Source organism: Manduca sexta, chromosome 25 (assembly GCF_014839805.1).
Source record: "Manduca sexta isolate Smith_Timp_Sample1 chromosome 25, JHU_Msex_v1.0, whole genome shotgun sequence".
Classification (NCBI taxonomy): domain Eukaryota; kingdom Metazoa; phylum Arthropoda; class Insecta; order Lepidoptera; family Sphingidae; genus Manduca; species Manduca sexta.
The window spans coordinates 13,150,462-13,166,330 of NC_051139.1; the positions used below are offsets into that span (position 1 = coordinate 13,150,462).

A 15,869-nucleotide genomic window follows, 5' to 3' on the forward strand; every position below is an offset into this window, starting at 1 on the left:
ATCATAGACAGTATTAATAAATTAGTAAAAAGTAATATTCATTAATAATCATTTTTATGTTTGAATGCTAATTAAATATTATTAATTTTAAAAAAAATCTTGGACCTGAATTTTATATGCTTGCTGTACTATTTGTCAACGCAAGTACAAGACGCCATTTTAGATTCGTTTCTTTAATGTATCGGCTTATATATACATAAATCGACCCACTAGGAGTAAAGCTGGAGTGGAATATGAACTTCGATATTTACATTGAATGCTAAAACCATTACCTAGCTGTTTGTCGGGGAAAAAGCGGCATATCCGGAAAACGAATCCTTATTTTTAACTATAGAATTTTCGATTATTCTACGAAATCGTTAAAAATATATATCATTGACATGCTTATCACTAAAGACTTATAACTTATCGTTTATTAACAAGTAGTTACAATGATAGCGAAGCGACGATAGCCAGTCTAACTCTCTCAAAAAGTTTTATATGCATACCTTCTGAATAATTGTGAAGTCTGTCAACCCGCACTAGACCAACGTAGCGTAAACTGAGGCCTAAAACCATCTCTGTAGTGAAGGAAGCACGTGTCCAGCTAGCACTGGGACAGTAAATATTGCAGGGCTGATATTATAGATAAACACAATGAGGGTGTTATAAAATTATTTTGTATACTTACTCTTGCTCGTTCATCAGATCGAGTTTAAACTGTATAAAACTTCAACAAGAACCGAGAAATTATGCGAGATACTTAGAAGCCCATGTTACTCAGGTGCATATACCATGAAGAAATTTGCCGCATGATGAAGGAAAATTCATTTTGATATTACTTTACGAAGCTGATAATATACGATATACATATTTTGTATCCGGTTTCAAACAGGCCGACATAATTGAGTCGACCGACAAGGGATAGCTACCTCTCGTCAGACTACATTCTATCTGGTTCCCACTCTACTGATGGGGTCATCGCAGTGCCCGTATAGATACACTAGTCACACATTTTGCTATTATTATACACTTTTTTTATTATCGGGACTCGGCAAAGTGGTTTCACTACACCTAATGTTAAGCGATGCAAAGCTCAAAGAAAGTGCTGACCGGCAAAAGATGCAAGCATCCCCTTACGGTCGGTACAGTCATACCGGCCTGCCTAATGGCTTTTTCCCGCTTAGCTTGAAGGACTCCAAGTTATAGAAAAGAGGGAATGCGTATGCTGGCAATCCATTCCACAGCCTGATGGTGCCGCACAGATATGAGTTACCGAACCTTTTGGTTCGCGCCGGGATAAAAGATACCACCCAACGTTTTGAAAAGGGTGAGGATGGAATCAGATTGAAAAATTGTTCAGAGCACTTACCATAATACAGACGATAGAATACACTGAGTGAGACAATGTCCCACCTCAACTGCAGAGGCTTTAAATTTTTGTGACATCTGCATTATTTAAAATGCGGATAGCCCGTCGCTGCGAACTGTTCAAGGCATCGAGCAAGTAGTTTGCGGAACCATCCCAGAGGTGCGAGCAGTATTCTATACCAGGCCGCACTTGCGCCTGATATAAACGGCAAAGCTGTCAATTTTGCAATTATGACTTTTCGAACTGTGGCAGACATTACGCCTTCGATGGATTCAGACCGCAGCTAACCTCTATGCCCAAGATATTTAGGCCTTTCCGCATTGCAAGTGGAGTGCCTGAGAGATTGGGGAGGGACGAAAACGGTTTTTATTTACGTGTGGTTTTCACACCTGGGCTTTCTTGTCATTGAACTCAACCAGATTCCTTGCATTCCAGTCGAAGATGCGATCCTGAGTGAACTCAATGACAGTTATTAAAATTTTAAAATAAAATATGATGCCTCTTTAGATCAATTACTCGCATTAGCGACTTGCTTGTGAAATGTACCTAATACCATTTTTCTGAATATTAGAATTATGGCTATTTTTATCACACCACCGTACATTACAAAAGAGCCATGACAATATATATATTATTCGCCAACACGAAAGTGTTCACTGCTGACACATGTGGTTGAAACTGATTAGAACGGTAAGCTATATTGAGTCTTCTGTCGGATGTGTTAACGGAAGCCAATCGTCTGTTATTAGCTGTCTAGTGGTTATATGGTCATTTTACTTTATAGTCATTGCGTTTATATACCGAAAACATTTCCCTATTTCTTTAGAATGCATTATTATTATGTGTATCTATCAACGTTACGGAAAACGTTACAGCACATTTTTCGTTTACTTAGTACTATTTTCAGTTTACAAAAACATTCTCGGTTGTCGAGGTGAAAACCGTTAAATAAAAATACTTTATCTAAATCTTGGGTTCCTGACGTTATGTCCGAATGTTTCTGCATTAATAATTTTGTCTTCCATTCCAACTGTTAATGTAAAGGTTTTTGTTTTTATCTTATACGTCTAATAATCTATGTTCATACAGTTACAGTCGGCTACAAGTACAAAATAATTTTGATGATTATTAAGTATTTCATACAAATATTTGTTTTTGGAAGAAATTGAGAACTTCGTAATTAGAAAAAGGTTTTACAAGCTATGCAAAAGTGCAAGTACTTTCCAAGTTGTGGGGGATCGAAATTGGTCCGAATCGGAACCGGTGTATTTTCTTTGCTTTGTAAACTTTGAGGGACATCCTTCTGTATATGTTTCAATCTGTCATCAAGTATAAAATACTTGAGTTTTATAACGTCGACCATCCGAGATGCCGCAAAACTAAAATCGTCACTTGAACACTAACAGAAATATATAAAGGTGCAATGATACGCTAAAACGAGCAGCGATGGAATTATTTTATGTCAAGGCTCCAACGAGTACTTGGCCAGTTTTTCATTGAATTTACTCTAATATACAATAACACACATACAAAAAACTAATCAGTAATTCGAAACGAAAAATTCAAAGCACTAAGTCTAACAAAGTTTCATGCAAGTTAAGGTAAATATAACAATAAAAAGACAATAATCTCCATCGAGCTTCAGTCACCTCAGTATCACAAAAGACTAGAAGATAAACTAACAAATCGGCGCATCACAAGCAACATCGGGTATGATAATGCAAAACAATGCTGTAACCTTATCTTTGTGATGATTCATGTAATAAGCGGATAACATCTATCAATCTACTGATTTTTTTAATCACTGTGATTGTTTTCCATATAAATACTACAAGGTAAGATGTAACAGCAACAGTTGTCAAACAGCAACCATGCGTCTCTTCCTCGCTTTACTGGCTCTGGGCTTCGCAGCCGTAGCGGGTAAGTTTATTACAAATAAATATGCATAGTTTTTTAAATTAATATAATATAATGTCCACCGTAACTTAATCATGAAATTATAATTTTGTTACATGTCTAACCCGTAATGGGTATAGTGTGTGTTACTATTGGAAGTTATAAATTAAACAATGCACAGATTGATCTAAAATTGAAATAATATTATATATATTGTTTTTATATAATTTGCCGCGGTCCAAGGCACACGGTTATGTATGTATACCTCATGGTTGTTAATTCACGTTGAGGCCTATAAGAGCTCGCGAATATTTCCTGGCCTTCTCCCCTCCTTCAATCTTAAGTCGGTTTCTTATCCTTCCCCCACACTTTCTTCGCCAGCTATCCCTTCCCAACTTTCTTCCAGTGCCATACAGTCGCTAAGCCGGAGGGGATTCTATTATACCGTTCGCAAGTTTCTACAGGTGTTGTTTGGGGGGTCCGATACTAGAAAAAATAACACCTGGGGGAAGTTTGCCTCTTCTCTACTCGTTCAGGCAGTTTTCCATTTGCCCATGACAGAAAAAAAATGAAGAGAAGAAAAGTATGTTTCTAGGTCACTCTAAAGAAAAACCTCCTGGAATAAGGCCAGTGTTCCAGATTAGTACAAAATATGTCCTACTAACAATAGTTGTAACCGTTACGCTAGGCTCATAATAAAAGAAATATATCGAAAACGAATAGACAATCCGCAAGGTCGGCAGACCGACAAGTTTTCTCTTGTGAACTTCCACGGGAGATTCCTGATGTATTTACCCTATATAGTAGGTGTCCTAAAGGTACAAACCGGCGATTATATGAAAAAACAACTCACGTGCACTAGGACAAAACACTCTCTGACTTTCAACGGTTCACTGATCCGGAAACGAAGGTAAAGCGGTCCTAGCTGATCACGGCTAACACTCTGCAGGGTTCTTGACGAAGCCTTCGTAATTTATTAGCTTATGAGGAGTGTTTTTTTATTACGAGTTGACAAGAGATTGAGGCGAGGTCATTGACAAAGTAGTGTTGCAATCCCAACAAGAATATTAACTGTCACCAAAATAACCAATAAATAGAACACGTCCTACTACAATTTTGAGATTCAAATAAAAAATAGTTATTAATTTATTAAAAACGCCGACATATTTATGAAGCATATTATAAAATAAAAAAAAATAAAAATGCTTTATTCATCACGTAGGCGAACATAGTTGCACTTATGATAAGTCAAGGTACATGAGAATATTTAATTATTACTTAATTAAATTAGCTTATATAAACAAAGACAATTTATATTGAAAATAAAATAAATGAAAAATATACTTAGTAAACAAAGAAGCCAGGTCGGGCTGGCAGGGAAGCAGTGGCGAAGCGTCCATACAAGCCGATTCCCACCGGCTTCCCTTTTAGGTTTACGGTGATACTAAACAATATATTTAATAGGTAAATTTAAATTTAAAACATATCAGACAATGGACAATAATTATAATAGCTTAAATTATTAATTAATGATAACTTAATAATGACATCTATCGGCCATTAGCCCGTTGTTTGTTAATTTAATCGATATCAATTACTTATTTTAAATGACGTTAGATGGCGCACCTTGTATTTAGTTCCCCAGAAATTCCGTTACCTAAGTGAAATTGTGACGCCACAGGCAAAGGTAACCCGCTGTCAAGCGGCTTAATGTCGTAGTATGTTTTTAATATAGATGGCAGCACTTTCTATGACTTTCTATGCCAGTGTTTGTCGAAATCGCGCGGAAGATATGGGCAAAGGTAACCCGAGCTAGTTCGGCTTCACGTTAACCGACTTTGCATAGTTGTCGCTTTTTACGTCCTTCAAACGTCATAATTTATTATGCTACTAAATTGCGGTGTTTGTAAATTGTCATATTCATTTTATTTTTTGATAATTATGTGCTGAGGTTATGTGATATTTAGTTACCAGCGCTTTGTTTATTTAGAAACTACAAATAAAAGTGTATTATAATGGAAATAACTACCTGTGATCAGTTTAATGTCTACCTTTACGTAAGTATATTATTAGTCGGTGATTTCACATATTAGTATTTGGATGGTAAAATATTTGAAGAAGATCTGAAAGGTTTTGATTTTAGACACAAAATGTTTGTTAGAAGAAAATAAATATGATATTATACTGAATTAAAAGTAGCACCACGATACAATCAAAAGTTAACGAATAACCTTTCTTGATTATAATTTAAATTGATAATTATATAAGTTTATCATGTAGGTAGACTTAAACTGTTGGTCTGTTTGGCGATCGTGATACCTATTTCTATTACATTTATAGTTTTATTTTGAAAATAAACATACTTTTAGTGTAGTGTGGTTATAACTTTAATACTTACTTTTGTTGCTGTTATAACTAATTAATAGGTTAACTTATATTTTGATTAATGGATCGAGAATTATCTTCGTTTTTTGTTCGATTTTATGAATGTTTCAATTATTTACGCATAATAGGTAATTTAGTATGTATGTCAACGTTTGTTGATTTCGAATCAAGACTAATCCGTTTTCTTAGTTTTTTTTTGCCGATAAATTGCCCCGATATCTTAACTGACGCCTATTTTTTTACACCGGGTTACCTTTAGAAAAATTTCACCCTTCGCCACTGCAGGGAAGAAGAAATAAAATGATGTATATATGCATTTTTAAAAAAGCAATAAGGGAGAAACGCGTCGCGATCCTCACCGGTGAGGACAATAAAAGCCCTAACCTAGCTAACCTACCAGCCTTTCACTAACTACCTAAGCGATGACTACCCGAAGAAGAAAGGCAGAAAGAAACTCCGGGCTTTATTTTTTGTCATCAATTGTCCATTCTTTTATAATATTGTTATTAAATAACGTTAAGCAAATTCGCTCTTAATGTCCCTTTGCGTCCACCTCGCAAACTTCCTCCTACTCTTCATGTCCGCCGATGTAGAACCAATATAGGTAAACTCTCCCCCATACCTCGACTGTCTACATTGTATAATCAGCTCTCGAAGAAAATTACTAAGCTTGACATATTTCATGATCCGCTGTACGCATTTAGGCAAAGTCTTTTAGGTGAAATTGATTAACTGGGGCCCTAACATTCTGATAAATCTATCTTTTTTTGTATACTTAGTTCCTTATAATGTTTAATCAAGTAATAATATTCTAAAATAGTATTATGCATGTTGTGGTTGCCTGTAGTCTGAGTTGCAATAAGTTTTATGTTCTGATTGTTATTATTATGTTTAATGTTTGTGATATTGTAAACTTTGTTGGCAATCCTGAAATAAAAAAATTATAAAAACTATGAAACAGTGTACAGGGCCCTTATTCTGTATGATAGTGTAAACGCGTAACGCGGCCGTGTCATGTTATCTTCGAGAAAGGTGCGTGGAATGGTATTCTGTAAGCCAAATTTCTATAGTCCTAAACATGATGCGTTGTGTTACGTGCTTGTTACACACTGTCAAAATAACGTGTGGGATAGAGAATAAGGCCCCAGCGTGCATACGCGAACATTTACAAACATAATATTTTCATTTCATATTTTGACATGGATCTCGGTCAATATAATTTAGATTATAAATTTTAAGGCTGGTGCAACAAAATAATCGGTCGGTCGTCTATTATAAATTAGTAATTCAATGAGTCAATATAAAATAAAATATGTCACGGAAATTTAAAACTGTTACCCAGTATAATGTCAAAATTGTAAAAAGGTACACATGAGACGTTTATGTAGTTAATTTCTAATATTGGCGTTAACATAGGGTTGGACAGGGTGTGCAGGACTGTTTTTCCAAACCGTCTGATCATCGAGGTAATCCTTTACATTATAATACCCCTTTGACATTAATTCGCGCTTAACATGACACTTAAATTTGTAGCCGGGCAGATTGGTTATTTCAAGAGGAATTTTATTATAGAATTTAATACAATTATGTAGTAATCAGTAAAATTTCGACAACGAGCGTTCAGAAACCAACAACACTACGCGCACTTGTCAAACATACGATTTATAGGTAAAGGTATCGCTTTAAATCGATGAATGATTTAATAAAATAAAAAGAGGGATCCAAATCTCCATTCCTCCATCTGAAGGGACGGAGGATTGAAATTTATGATGATAAAATTTAAATAATATATTATAGCTGTCCCAGCAAACCCTCAGAGAATCGTGGGTGGTTCTCCTACCACTATTCAGCAGTATCCTACCATTGTTGCTGTGCTGTTCTCCTGGGAAGGAAACACTTTCCACCAACACTGCGGTGGTACTATTCTCAATAACAGAACTATCCTTACTGCAGCTCACTGCCCCTAGTAAGTATATAAATTAAATCATTAAGGTATAAAAGAGATTCCAGATATAAAACAGGAAGCTTAATTTTTTATTCTAATCGCAGCAACGAGCCAGTCAACAGATGGCGTATACGAACTGGTTCGACTTTCGCGAACAGCGGAGGTGTTGTTCATAACGTCAACAGCTACAGGATCTACCCTAAGTACAACCCAAGAACTCTTAACAACGACATCGCTATTATGCGCACCGCCAGCATAATTTCCTTCAACAACGCCGCACAGCCCGCCAGAATTGCTGGCCCCAACTACATCGTCGGTGATAACCAAGTTGTCTGGGCCGCCGGATGGGGTGCCCTCTGGGTAATTTTCTTTCTTGATATTTGGTTGTATTCAAAACAACAGCAAGTAATATTAAACACCAATCAAATAATTTTTTTGCCATAGAATTAGGTTTATATGTTCTATATGTTTGTAAATACTCGTATTATTTCAGTACCAAGGTCCTGGATCGGAACGTCTGCGCCACGTCCAGGTCTGGACTGTGAACATGGTCACGTGCAGGGCTCGCTACGCCGCTGTTGGTGCCATTCTCTCCGACAGCATGTTGTGCTCCGGCTGGCTCGACGTCGGCGGTCGCGACCAGTGCCAGGGTGACTCCGGTGGTCCTCTATACCACAACGGTGTCGTCGTTGGGGTGTGCTCTTGGGGACACGAATGCGCTTTGCCTAACTTACCTGGTATCAACGCACGTGTCTCACGCTTCGCTAACTGGATCAGGAACAACGCTTAAATTTTCTGATTGCAGTACAATGATTAAAAAAAATATCGTCTACTACAAAAAGTTTTTTTTTTTCCATTTTGGTGGAAAGTTGTTTGAGATATACAATATTTTCCATTGTGAACTATGAATACTCAAACTTCTTTCGATGTGCGTTTTATTTTTTTTATTTACCTCCTACAGTAAATCGTAATGTAGTAGTGTATTAATTAGTAGTCTGAATAACACGTTGTACTTATTACAAAATTTTACCACTGGGGCGTTGGACCATAACCTATAGAATTTCATTATTTCGGATTCACGTGGGTTCTTTAAATACACAGCGCAGGCGCATTGAAGTTAATGTGAAAAATAAAAACAGCAATTTCCAAAGTCTTTGAAATTACATGTATCTTGTAAATATTTGCACTATTTTTAATTTACCAGAAAAAAAATAAAAAATATGTATACATTTTTATATCTAGACAATTTTTATTTCTCAATTACAGTGATACCTGATATCAGATAGATAATTGCTGAGAATTTATTTTACATGATAATTAATATTTCTTCCGTTACATTTTTGATTTAAAATGCTGTTTGTTTTTTCATAAATATGTTAGGTAAGTACTACCGATAGACCAAAGAAAATGTTTTGATAATTTTAAACTAATCGCGTGTTATTTTGATTTACCCAAGAAATTATAAAGTCAGCATTCAGTAATGAAAACCAATGACAAATAAAACTAATTAAACGATTAACTACCTTTTATAAAAATTTCGTCTATGCTTCTTATAAAGCTGTACAGTGATTTCTTATGTTTACGCGAATGTTAGAATTAAAATTAAACTATTTTTCAGATTTTATCGCATTTTTATAGTTTAATTTTCTGTCGACGTTTCGAAGACTTTACGGCCTTTGTGGTAATTGGCAAAAGTGCTTTCAACACTTAGAGGAAACAATAAAGCATCTTAAAGAATTCATACCAATTTGTCAGCGACTTTAAACACCTAAATCTAGCTGACAATGAAACAATGGTCAGTTTTGGTGTCCAGTCTCTCTTCACGAGCTTACCAGTACAAGATTGGATCAGAATTGTATCTAAGAAGTAAGCAGAACATAACATTCCTGTGGAATATGCAGAACTATTCCAACATAGTCTTACATCTAGCTATATGTTGTGGAATGATCAGTTCTATGTACAAGTAGAGGGGGTAGCGATGGGCTCCCCCTGTATCTCCGGTAGTCGCCGATATATTTATGGAAGACTTCGAGTAGACATCCCTGACCACAGCCCCGGTCTTTCCAAGGTTTTACAAACGGTACGTAGATGATACATTCATAATTTTACCATCCGACGAAGTAACTGCATTTTTAAATTACCTTAACTCCATCAATAGTAAAATCCAATTTAATATGGAGTTAGAACACAATAAATCTCTAGCCTTTTTGGATGTTTTAATCATCGGTAATACTAATCAGACCTTAAGTCATATTGTGTATCGGAAACAGACCCATAGTAATAAATATCTGAACGGTGAATCTCATCACCATCCAAAACAGTTAACCTACCGTGGGCAAATCTTTGTTTCAGACGGCACAAGGAATCGGTGACGAGAAACACCTGGCCGCTGAACTGCAACATGTCAAGCAACTACTGCGAGACAACAAGCTCCAAAGTCCACACTGCTGTCACAGAAAACAACTTCAGAGTGTTTTAGCCACAGTTGAACGTGTACCGGTTGTTTTACCATATTATGTAAGGGAAGTCAGCGACAAGATTGGCTATATCCTGAAACGTACTTCCATAAAAACTTATTATATAAAAAACCGCGTTAAAATCCGAAAAATAGTTTATTTTTAAAGCTGTATAATATTCTCACCAATACTCACAGTATATTCATTTTTTATATTATCATAATTTAAGTGACAGATAGGTACATAGATGCAATCAAAACATGGTGCTATATTTTTTGATTCTGTTGACGTGTGAGTCGGACAGACACACACAGACACTTCACGCACATACATGTGAATGTATTGCGGGCAATTTAAAATCACACACATAACACGCGTATCGAAAGCTTGCATCCGTATTCACAAACAATACGATGAGGACGCACAGAGCGTCCGAACATTGATCGGTTACTATTGAGATACAACTTTACTTCAGTTAAGCGTAACATACACAATGCTGAACAAAGCCAACGAAATCTATGAAATTGCCGACACTGTGCGTTTGGATGCACTGTAATCAGCGGCGGTTCTTTCATAGAAGCCCAAAAGCCTAGCTTGCCCTAAAATTATTTATTTAAGTACAAACAACTGAATATGGAACAATAACCATAATTTTACGGTCAAAAAATTTGGTACAAAACAATTTTCTTTGAAATATAAAAAATCCCGCGTTATGTGTAACTGCACCGGTTCGCCTCCAGCGCACCTACAAACACACCACCACACCCACACCGTATCAGTATGCACGCATTTCGTTTATAATACCTAACACACACACGAAATATATTTATCACTTTCAATCTCGTTTGGTTTTTCGGGGCTTTGAGCCTCAATATTTTTTTCTCTTTCACATTCGTAGATAAAATACGGTTCAAATGCTACGTCACATGTATAGCTATAGTAGGTTTCTATAGCAATAAGTACTGGAATATATTTCAGGCTTCAGTCTCCATAAATAATATATAAAATTTAGGCTTTTAAACTTACCTCAGGTATAGTGGCTTTTATTCTGCGTAATATTCGTTATTTAAATGAATAATCTTTTAAACTATTACAAATATCTAATGGTTTTAAATAATTATAATAATTTTTAGTATTTCTTTTGTGGTAATATTTTGATTCTTAATTGGCAAAACATATTATTTATTTTGATTGATACATTGATACATTTTTAAGTATATTGTGTTTATTAAGTGATTGTTGAGTTATTTTAAACATATAAATACTAAAAATATGAACGAAATTATTACTCATAAAAATTTGATAGCGAGTGGTGCGAAATGTACGTCTGACATAAAGAAGCTTCTAATATGGTTATTACTTATAACAACAGTCTCCAAAACTTATATGGTGTGTTGGATGCTCCCATAGCCGGAAGGGCTTTTCACGCAGGCGAAACCGCGAGCAACACCTAGTATTACAAATTAATCGATCCACTAGGAGTTAAGCTGGAGTGGAACATGAACTTCGATATTTACATAAAGTGTTAAAATCATTACCTGCCTTGCTGCTTGGTCGGGAAAAAGCGGCATATCCGAAAAACAAATCCTTAACGATAGAAGTTTCGATTATTCTACGAAATTGTTAAAATATATATCATTGACATGTTTATCACCAATGACTTATAACTGATCGTTTATTAATTGGTAGTTACAATGATAGTGAAGCGACGATAGCGTAGTTGGGTGTGAAACAGACTGCCGAGGTCGAAAGCCAGCAGGTTCAAACCTTAAGGTCTTCAGGCTTGCCAGTTTAATTCTTCCAAAAAGTTATATGTCACAAACACATTATCGGTTATTAAGTTGAAAGCCCTTAAGTAACAATACTTCATCTTCATCTTGGGTTCCTTATGTTATGTCTGAATGTTTCTGTATTAATAATTTTGTCTTCCATTCTATATGTTAATGTGAAGATTTTTGTTTTTATCTTGTTCGTCTAATAACCCACCTTCACACATTTACTTTGTGATTCAGCTACAAGAACAAAATAATTTTGATGATTCATTGACTATGTCATTTAAAAAAATATTTTTTTTAGAAGAAATTGAAAAATTCGTAATAAGAAAAGGCTTTTACTAGCTATACATAAGTTCAAGTAGATTCAAAGTTGTGGGTGATCGAAATTGGTCCGATTCAGAACCGGTGCATCTTCTATGCTTTGTAAACTTTCAGGGACATTCTTCTGTATGTCTTTTAATCCGAAGGACACCAAGTATAACACACATGAGATTTTAAAACATCTACCATCCGCGATTTTGCAAAACTAAAATCATCACTTGAACACTATAACAAATATATAAAGGTGGAATGATGCGCTAAAATGAACAGCGATGGTATTATTTCATGTTACGGCTCCAATATTACTAGGCCAGCTTTTAATTCAATTTACTCTAACATGCAAACACAGAAACAAAATTTAAAAATGATTGAGAATAAAACAATGGAAGACGCTCCAAAGCACTAAGTCTGACAAAGTTTCATGCAAGTTAGGGTAAGTTTAACACAATATAAGGACAATAATCTCCATCAAGCTTCAGTCACCTCAGTATCACAAGAGACTAGCAGATAATTTAACAAATCGGCTCACCACAAGCAACATCGGGTAAGATAATGTCAAACAATGTTACCGCCTTATCTTTGTGATAATTCATGTCATAGGCGAATTACAAATAAATCTACTGATTTGATTTAATCGCTGTGATTGTTTTCCTTATAAATATTACAAGGAAAGGTGTCACAGTAACAGTTGTCAAACAGCAACCATGCGTCTCTTTCTCGCTTTACTGGCTCTGGGCTTCGCAGCCGTAGCGGGTAAGTTTATTACAAATAAGTATGCATAGTTTTTATATAAAATATAATATCATGTCCGGCGTAACCATGAAATTATAATTTTGTTACATGATTAACCCGTGATGGTTATAGCGTGTTACTATGGGAAGTAATAAAATAGAACAACGCACAGATTGATCTGAAATTGACATTATATTTATATACTTTTCACAATACACAGGGGGACATTTGTCGCGCCCATAGGCGCACGGTTATGTGTGTACACCTCATGGTTGCCAATTCACATTGAGGCTTATCCTTATTTCCTGGCCTTTAACCTCCCCCCATCCTAAGATAGTTCTGTGTCCTTCCTTCACATTTCTTTCCTCAACTGGATAGTTGAGGAAAGAAATGTGAAGGAAGGAAGGTGGGGGATCCCACTCCCAGGATTTCTGCAGGGTCCTGCCGTCGCTAAGCCGGGCGATTCCAGTATACCATTCGCAGGTTTCCCCCGGTGATCATTGGGGGGTCCGATACTAAAAAAAACACCTGGGGAACTTTGCCTTCTCTACTGGTTCAGGCAGTTTTCTGTCTACCCACGACGGAAAAAATTAAGAGGATAAAAGTATGTTTCGAGGATGGACATTTTGAGGAAAAACCTCCTGGAGTAAGGCCAGTATTCCAGATTAGTACAAAATACGTCCTACTAACAATAGTTGTAACTGTTGCGCTAGGCTCGTAGTAGAAGTAACATACCGGGAAGCAATAGCCAATCTGCTAGATCGGCAGGACGGCGAGTGTTCGCCTGCCAACTTCCACGAAGGATTCCTGATGAGTTCACCCTATAACGAAGGACAAGGACGGATAACTACTACTGGATCATTGAGTCCCAACGGAATAAACCAGAGAATTCATGAAATTACAACTCACGTGCACTAGCACGAAACGCTCTCTGACGTGAACGGTTCACTGACCTGTTGATGACAGCAAACCGGGCCCAGCTGATCACGGCTAAAATTGTAGGGTCCTTGGCCTTCATAATTTATTGGCTCATGAGGAGTTTTTTTTTATAATGAGTTGACAAGAGGTCGAACCGAGGTCGTTGACAAAGTAGTGTTGCAATCTTAACAAGAATATTAAGTATCACTAAAATAACCAATAAATAGGATACGACGTTCTACAATTTTGAGGTTGAAATGGAAAAATAGTTATTAATTTATTAAAAACGGCGACATATTTATAAAGCATATGTAGTAATAATTAAAATTTTGATAACGAGCGTTCAGAAACCGACAAAACTACGCGCACTTTTCAAACACACGATTTATAGGCAAAGGTAATTTATCACCGATAAACATAAAACCTTATATCGATGAACGATTTAAGAAAATAAGTAGGGGTATGGGGTTTAATTTCTTTATTTTACAATTTAAATAATATGTTATAGCTGTCCCAGCAAACCCTCAGAGGATCGTGGGTGGTTCTACTACTACTATTGATCAGTATCCCACGATTGTTGCTATGCTGTACTCCTGGGATGGAAACAGTTTCTACCAAAATTGCGGTGGTACCATTCTTAATAACAGAAGTATCCTCACTGCTGGTCACTGCGCCTAGTAAGTATATAGATTAATCATTCAAATAAAAAAAAGAGATTTCGGGTATTAAACAGGAAGCCTAATTGTTTATTCTAATCGCAGCAACGAACCAGTCAATAGATGGCGTGTACGAATTGGTTCGACTTTTGCGAACAGCGGTGGCATCGTTCACAACTTCAACCGCTCCAGGGTCTACCCTAACTACAACCCAAGAACTCTTAATAACGACATCGCCATTATGCAGACCGCCACCACAATTGCCTTCAACAACGTCGCACAACCCGCAAGAATTGCTGGCCCCAACTACATCGTCCGTGACAATGAAGTTTTATGGGCCGCCGGATGGGGTGCCATCGAGGTAATTTTCTTTGTTGAAATTTGTTTGTATTGTGTTTGCCACAGAATTATGTTTATTTATCCTAAATACTCCTATTATTTCAGTACAAAGGTCCTGGATCGGAACAGCTGCGCCACGTCCAGCTCTGGAATGTGAAAATGGTCACGTGCAGGGCTCGCTACGCCACTATTGGTGTCATTCTCTCCGACAGCATGATGTGCTCCGGCTGGCTCGACGTCGGCGGTCGCGACCAGTGCCAGGGTGACTCCGGCGGTCCTCTCTACCACAACGGTGTCGTCGTTGAGTGTGCTCCTGGGGACACAAATGCGCTACGCCCAACTTTCCTGGTATTAACGCCCGTGTCGCACGTTTCTCTAACTGGATCACCAACAACGCTTAAATGTTCTGGTCGAAATGTAATTAAAAAATATCGTCTACTACAAAAAGGTTTATTTGTAATATTTTTGCGAAAATTTGTTTGGGATATACAATGTGTTCTATTGTGAACTGCGAACACTTATATGTACTTCATTTGATGTGTATTATATTTTTAAATTTACTTCCTACAATATTGGCCTGCACAAACCAAACTAATACAAATCATAATGTTATATTATTAGTAACCTCAATAACATGTGTTATTGAGGGTATGAAAAATATATTTATTAAAAAAAAACTTTACTAGAATCAGTTCTCGGGTGTGCGCCCGAACATTGATTGGTTAATATTGAAATATAACTTTAACTTCAGTTGAGCGTCATATAAACAAAGCTGAACAAATCAAATGCTTTAACAGACCCAGAGGACGATATCACTCAGGCTATTCGTTGTAAAACGAGTTCTTGAAACTCTTGTACTCCATAAGACTGCAGTTCCTACCTGTTATACCCGGTAATTTTATACAATGGGAGAATAATGACGTTGGCGTCGGTCATGTGGCGCTAGGAATCACTACAGTGTTTTAGGGACCTTTGTGGCGAGAAGGGCTTTTCATCCTGGCGAAACCGCGAGCTACAACTAGTATTATAATTAGGAGTGAATCTGGGTGCAACATGAACTTCGATACTTACTTACATAAAGACCTAAATGTTTTT

The 15,869-nt window shown here is 36.6% G+C and overlaps 2 protein-coding genes and 1 pseudogene across 4 annotated transcripts in view; 2 read left to right on the forward strand and 1 right to left on the reverse strand.

Moving 5' to 3' along the window:
* The window catches only part of LOC115448648 (solute carrier family 12 member 6), a 601,928-nt gene that overhangs the window by 303,265 nt on the left and 282,794 nt on the right, over positions 1-15,869 (reverse strand). The window lies entirely within an intron of this gene.
* LOC115449892 (trypsin, alkaline B-like) lies at positions 3,175-8,418 on the forward strand. Its single transcript, XM_037442872.1, has 4 exons — positions 3,175-3,271; positions 7,430-7,598; positions 7,682-7,937; positions 8,071-8,418. The coding sequence occupies exons 1-4, from the start codon at positions 3,223-3,225 to the stop codon at positions 8,365-8,367; spliced, it is 771 nt and encodes a 256-aa protein (XP_037298769.1). The 5' UTR covers positions 3,175-3,222; the 3' UTR covers positions 8,368-8,418.
* On the forward strand, positions 12,766-15,306 carry LOC119190611 (annotated as a pseudogene).

Coding starts and splice junctions, on each gene's coding strand:
- LOC115449892 (XM_037442872.1), top strand. CDS start 3,223: ATGCGTCTCTTCCTCGCTTTACTGGCTCTGGGCTTCGCAGCCGTAGCG. Junction 3,272..7,429: donor GGGCTTCGCAGCCGTAGCGG/GTAAGTTTATTA, acceptor AATATATTATAG/CTGTCCCAGCAAACCCTCAG. Junction 7,938..8,070: donor CCGGATGGGGTGCCCTCTGG/GTAATTTTCTTT, acceptor GTATTATTTCAG/TACCAAGGTCCTGGATCGGA.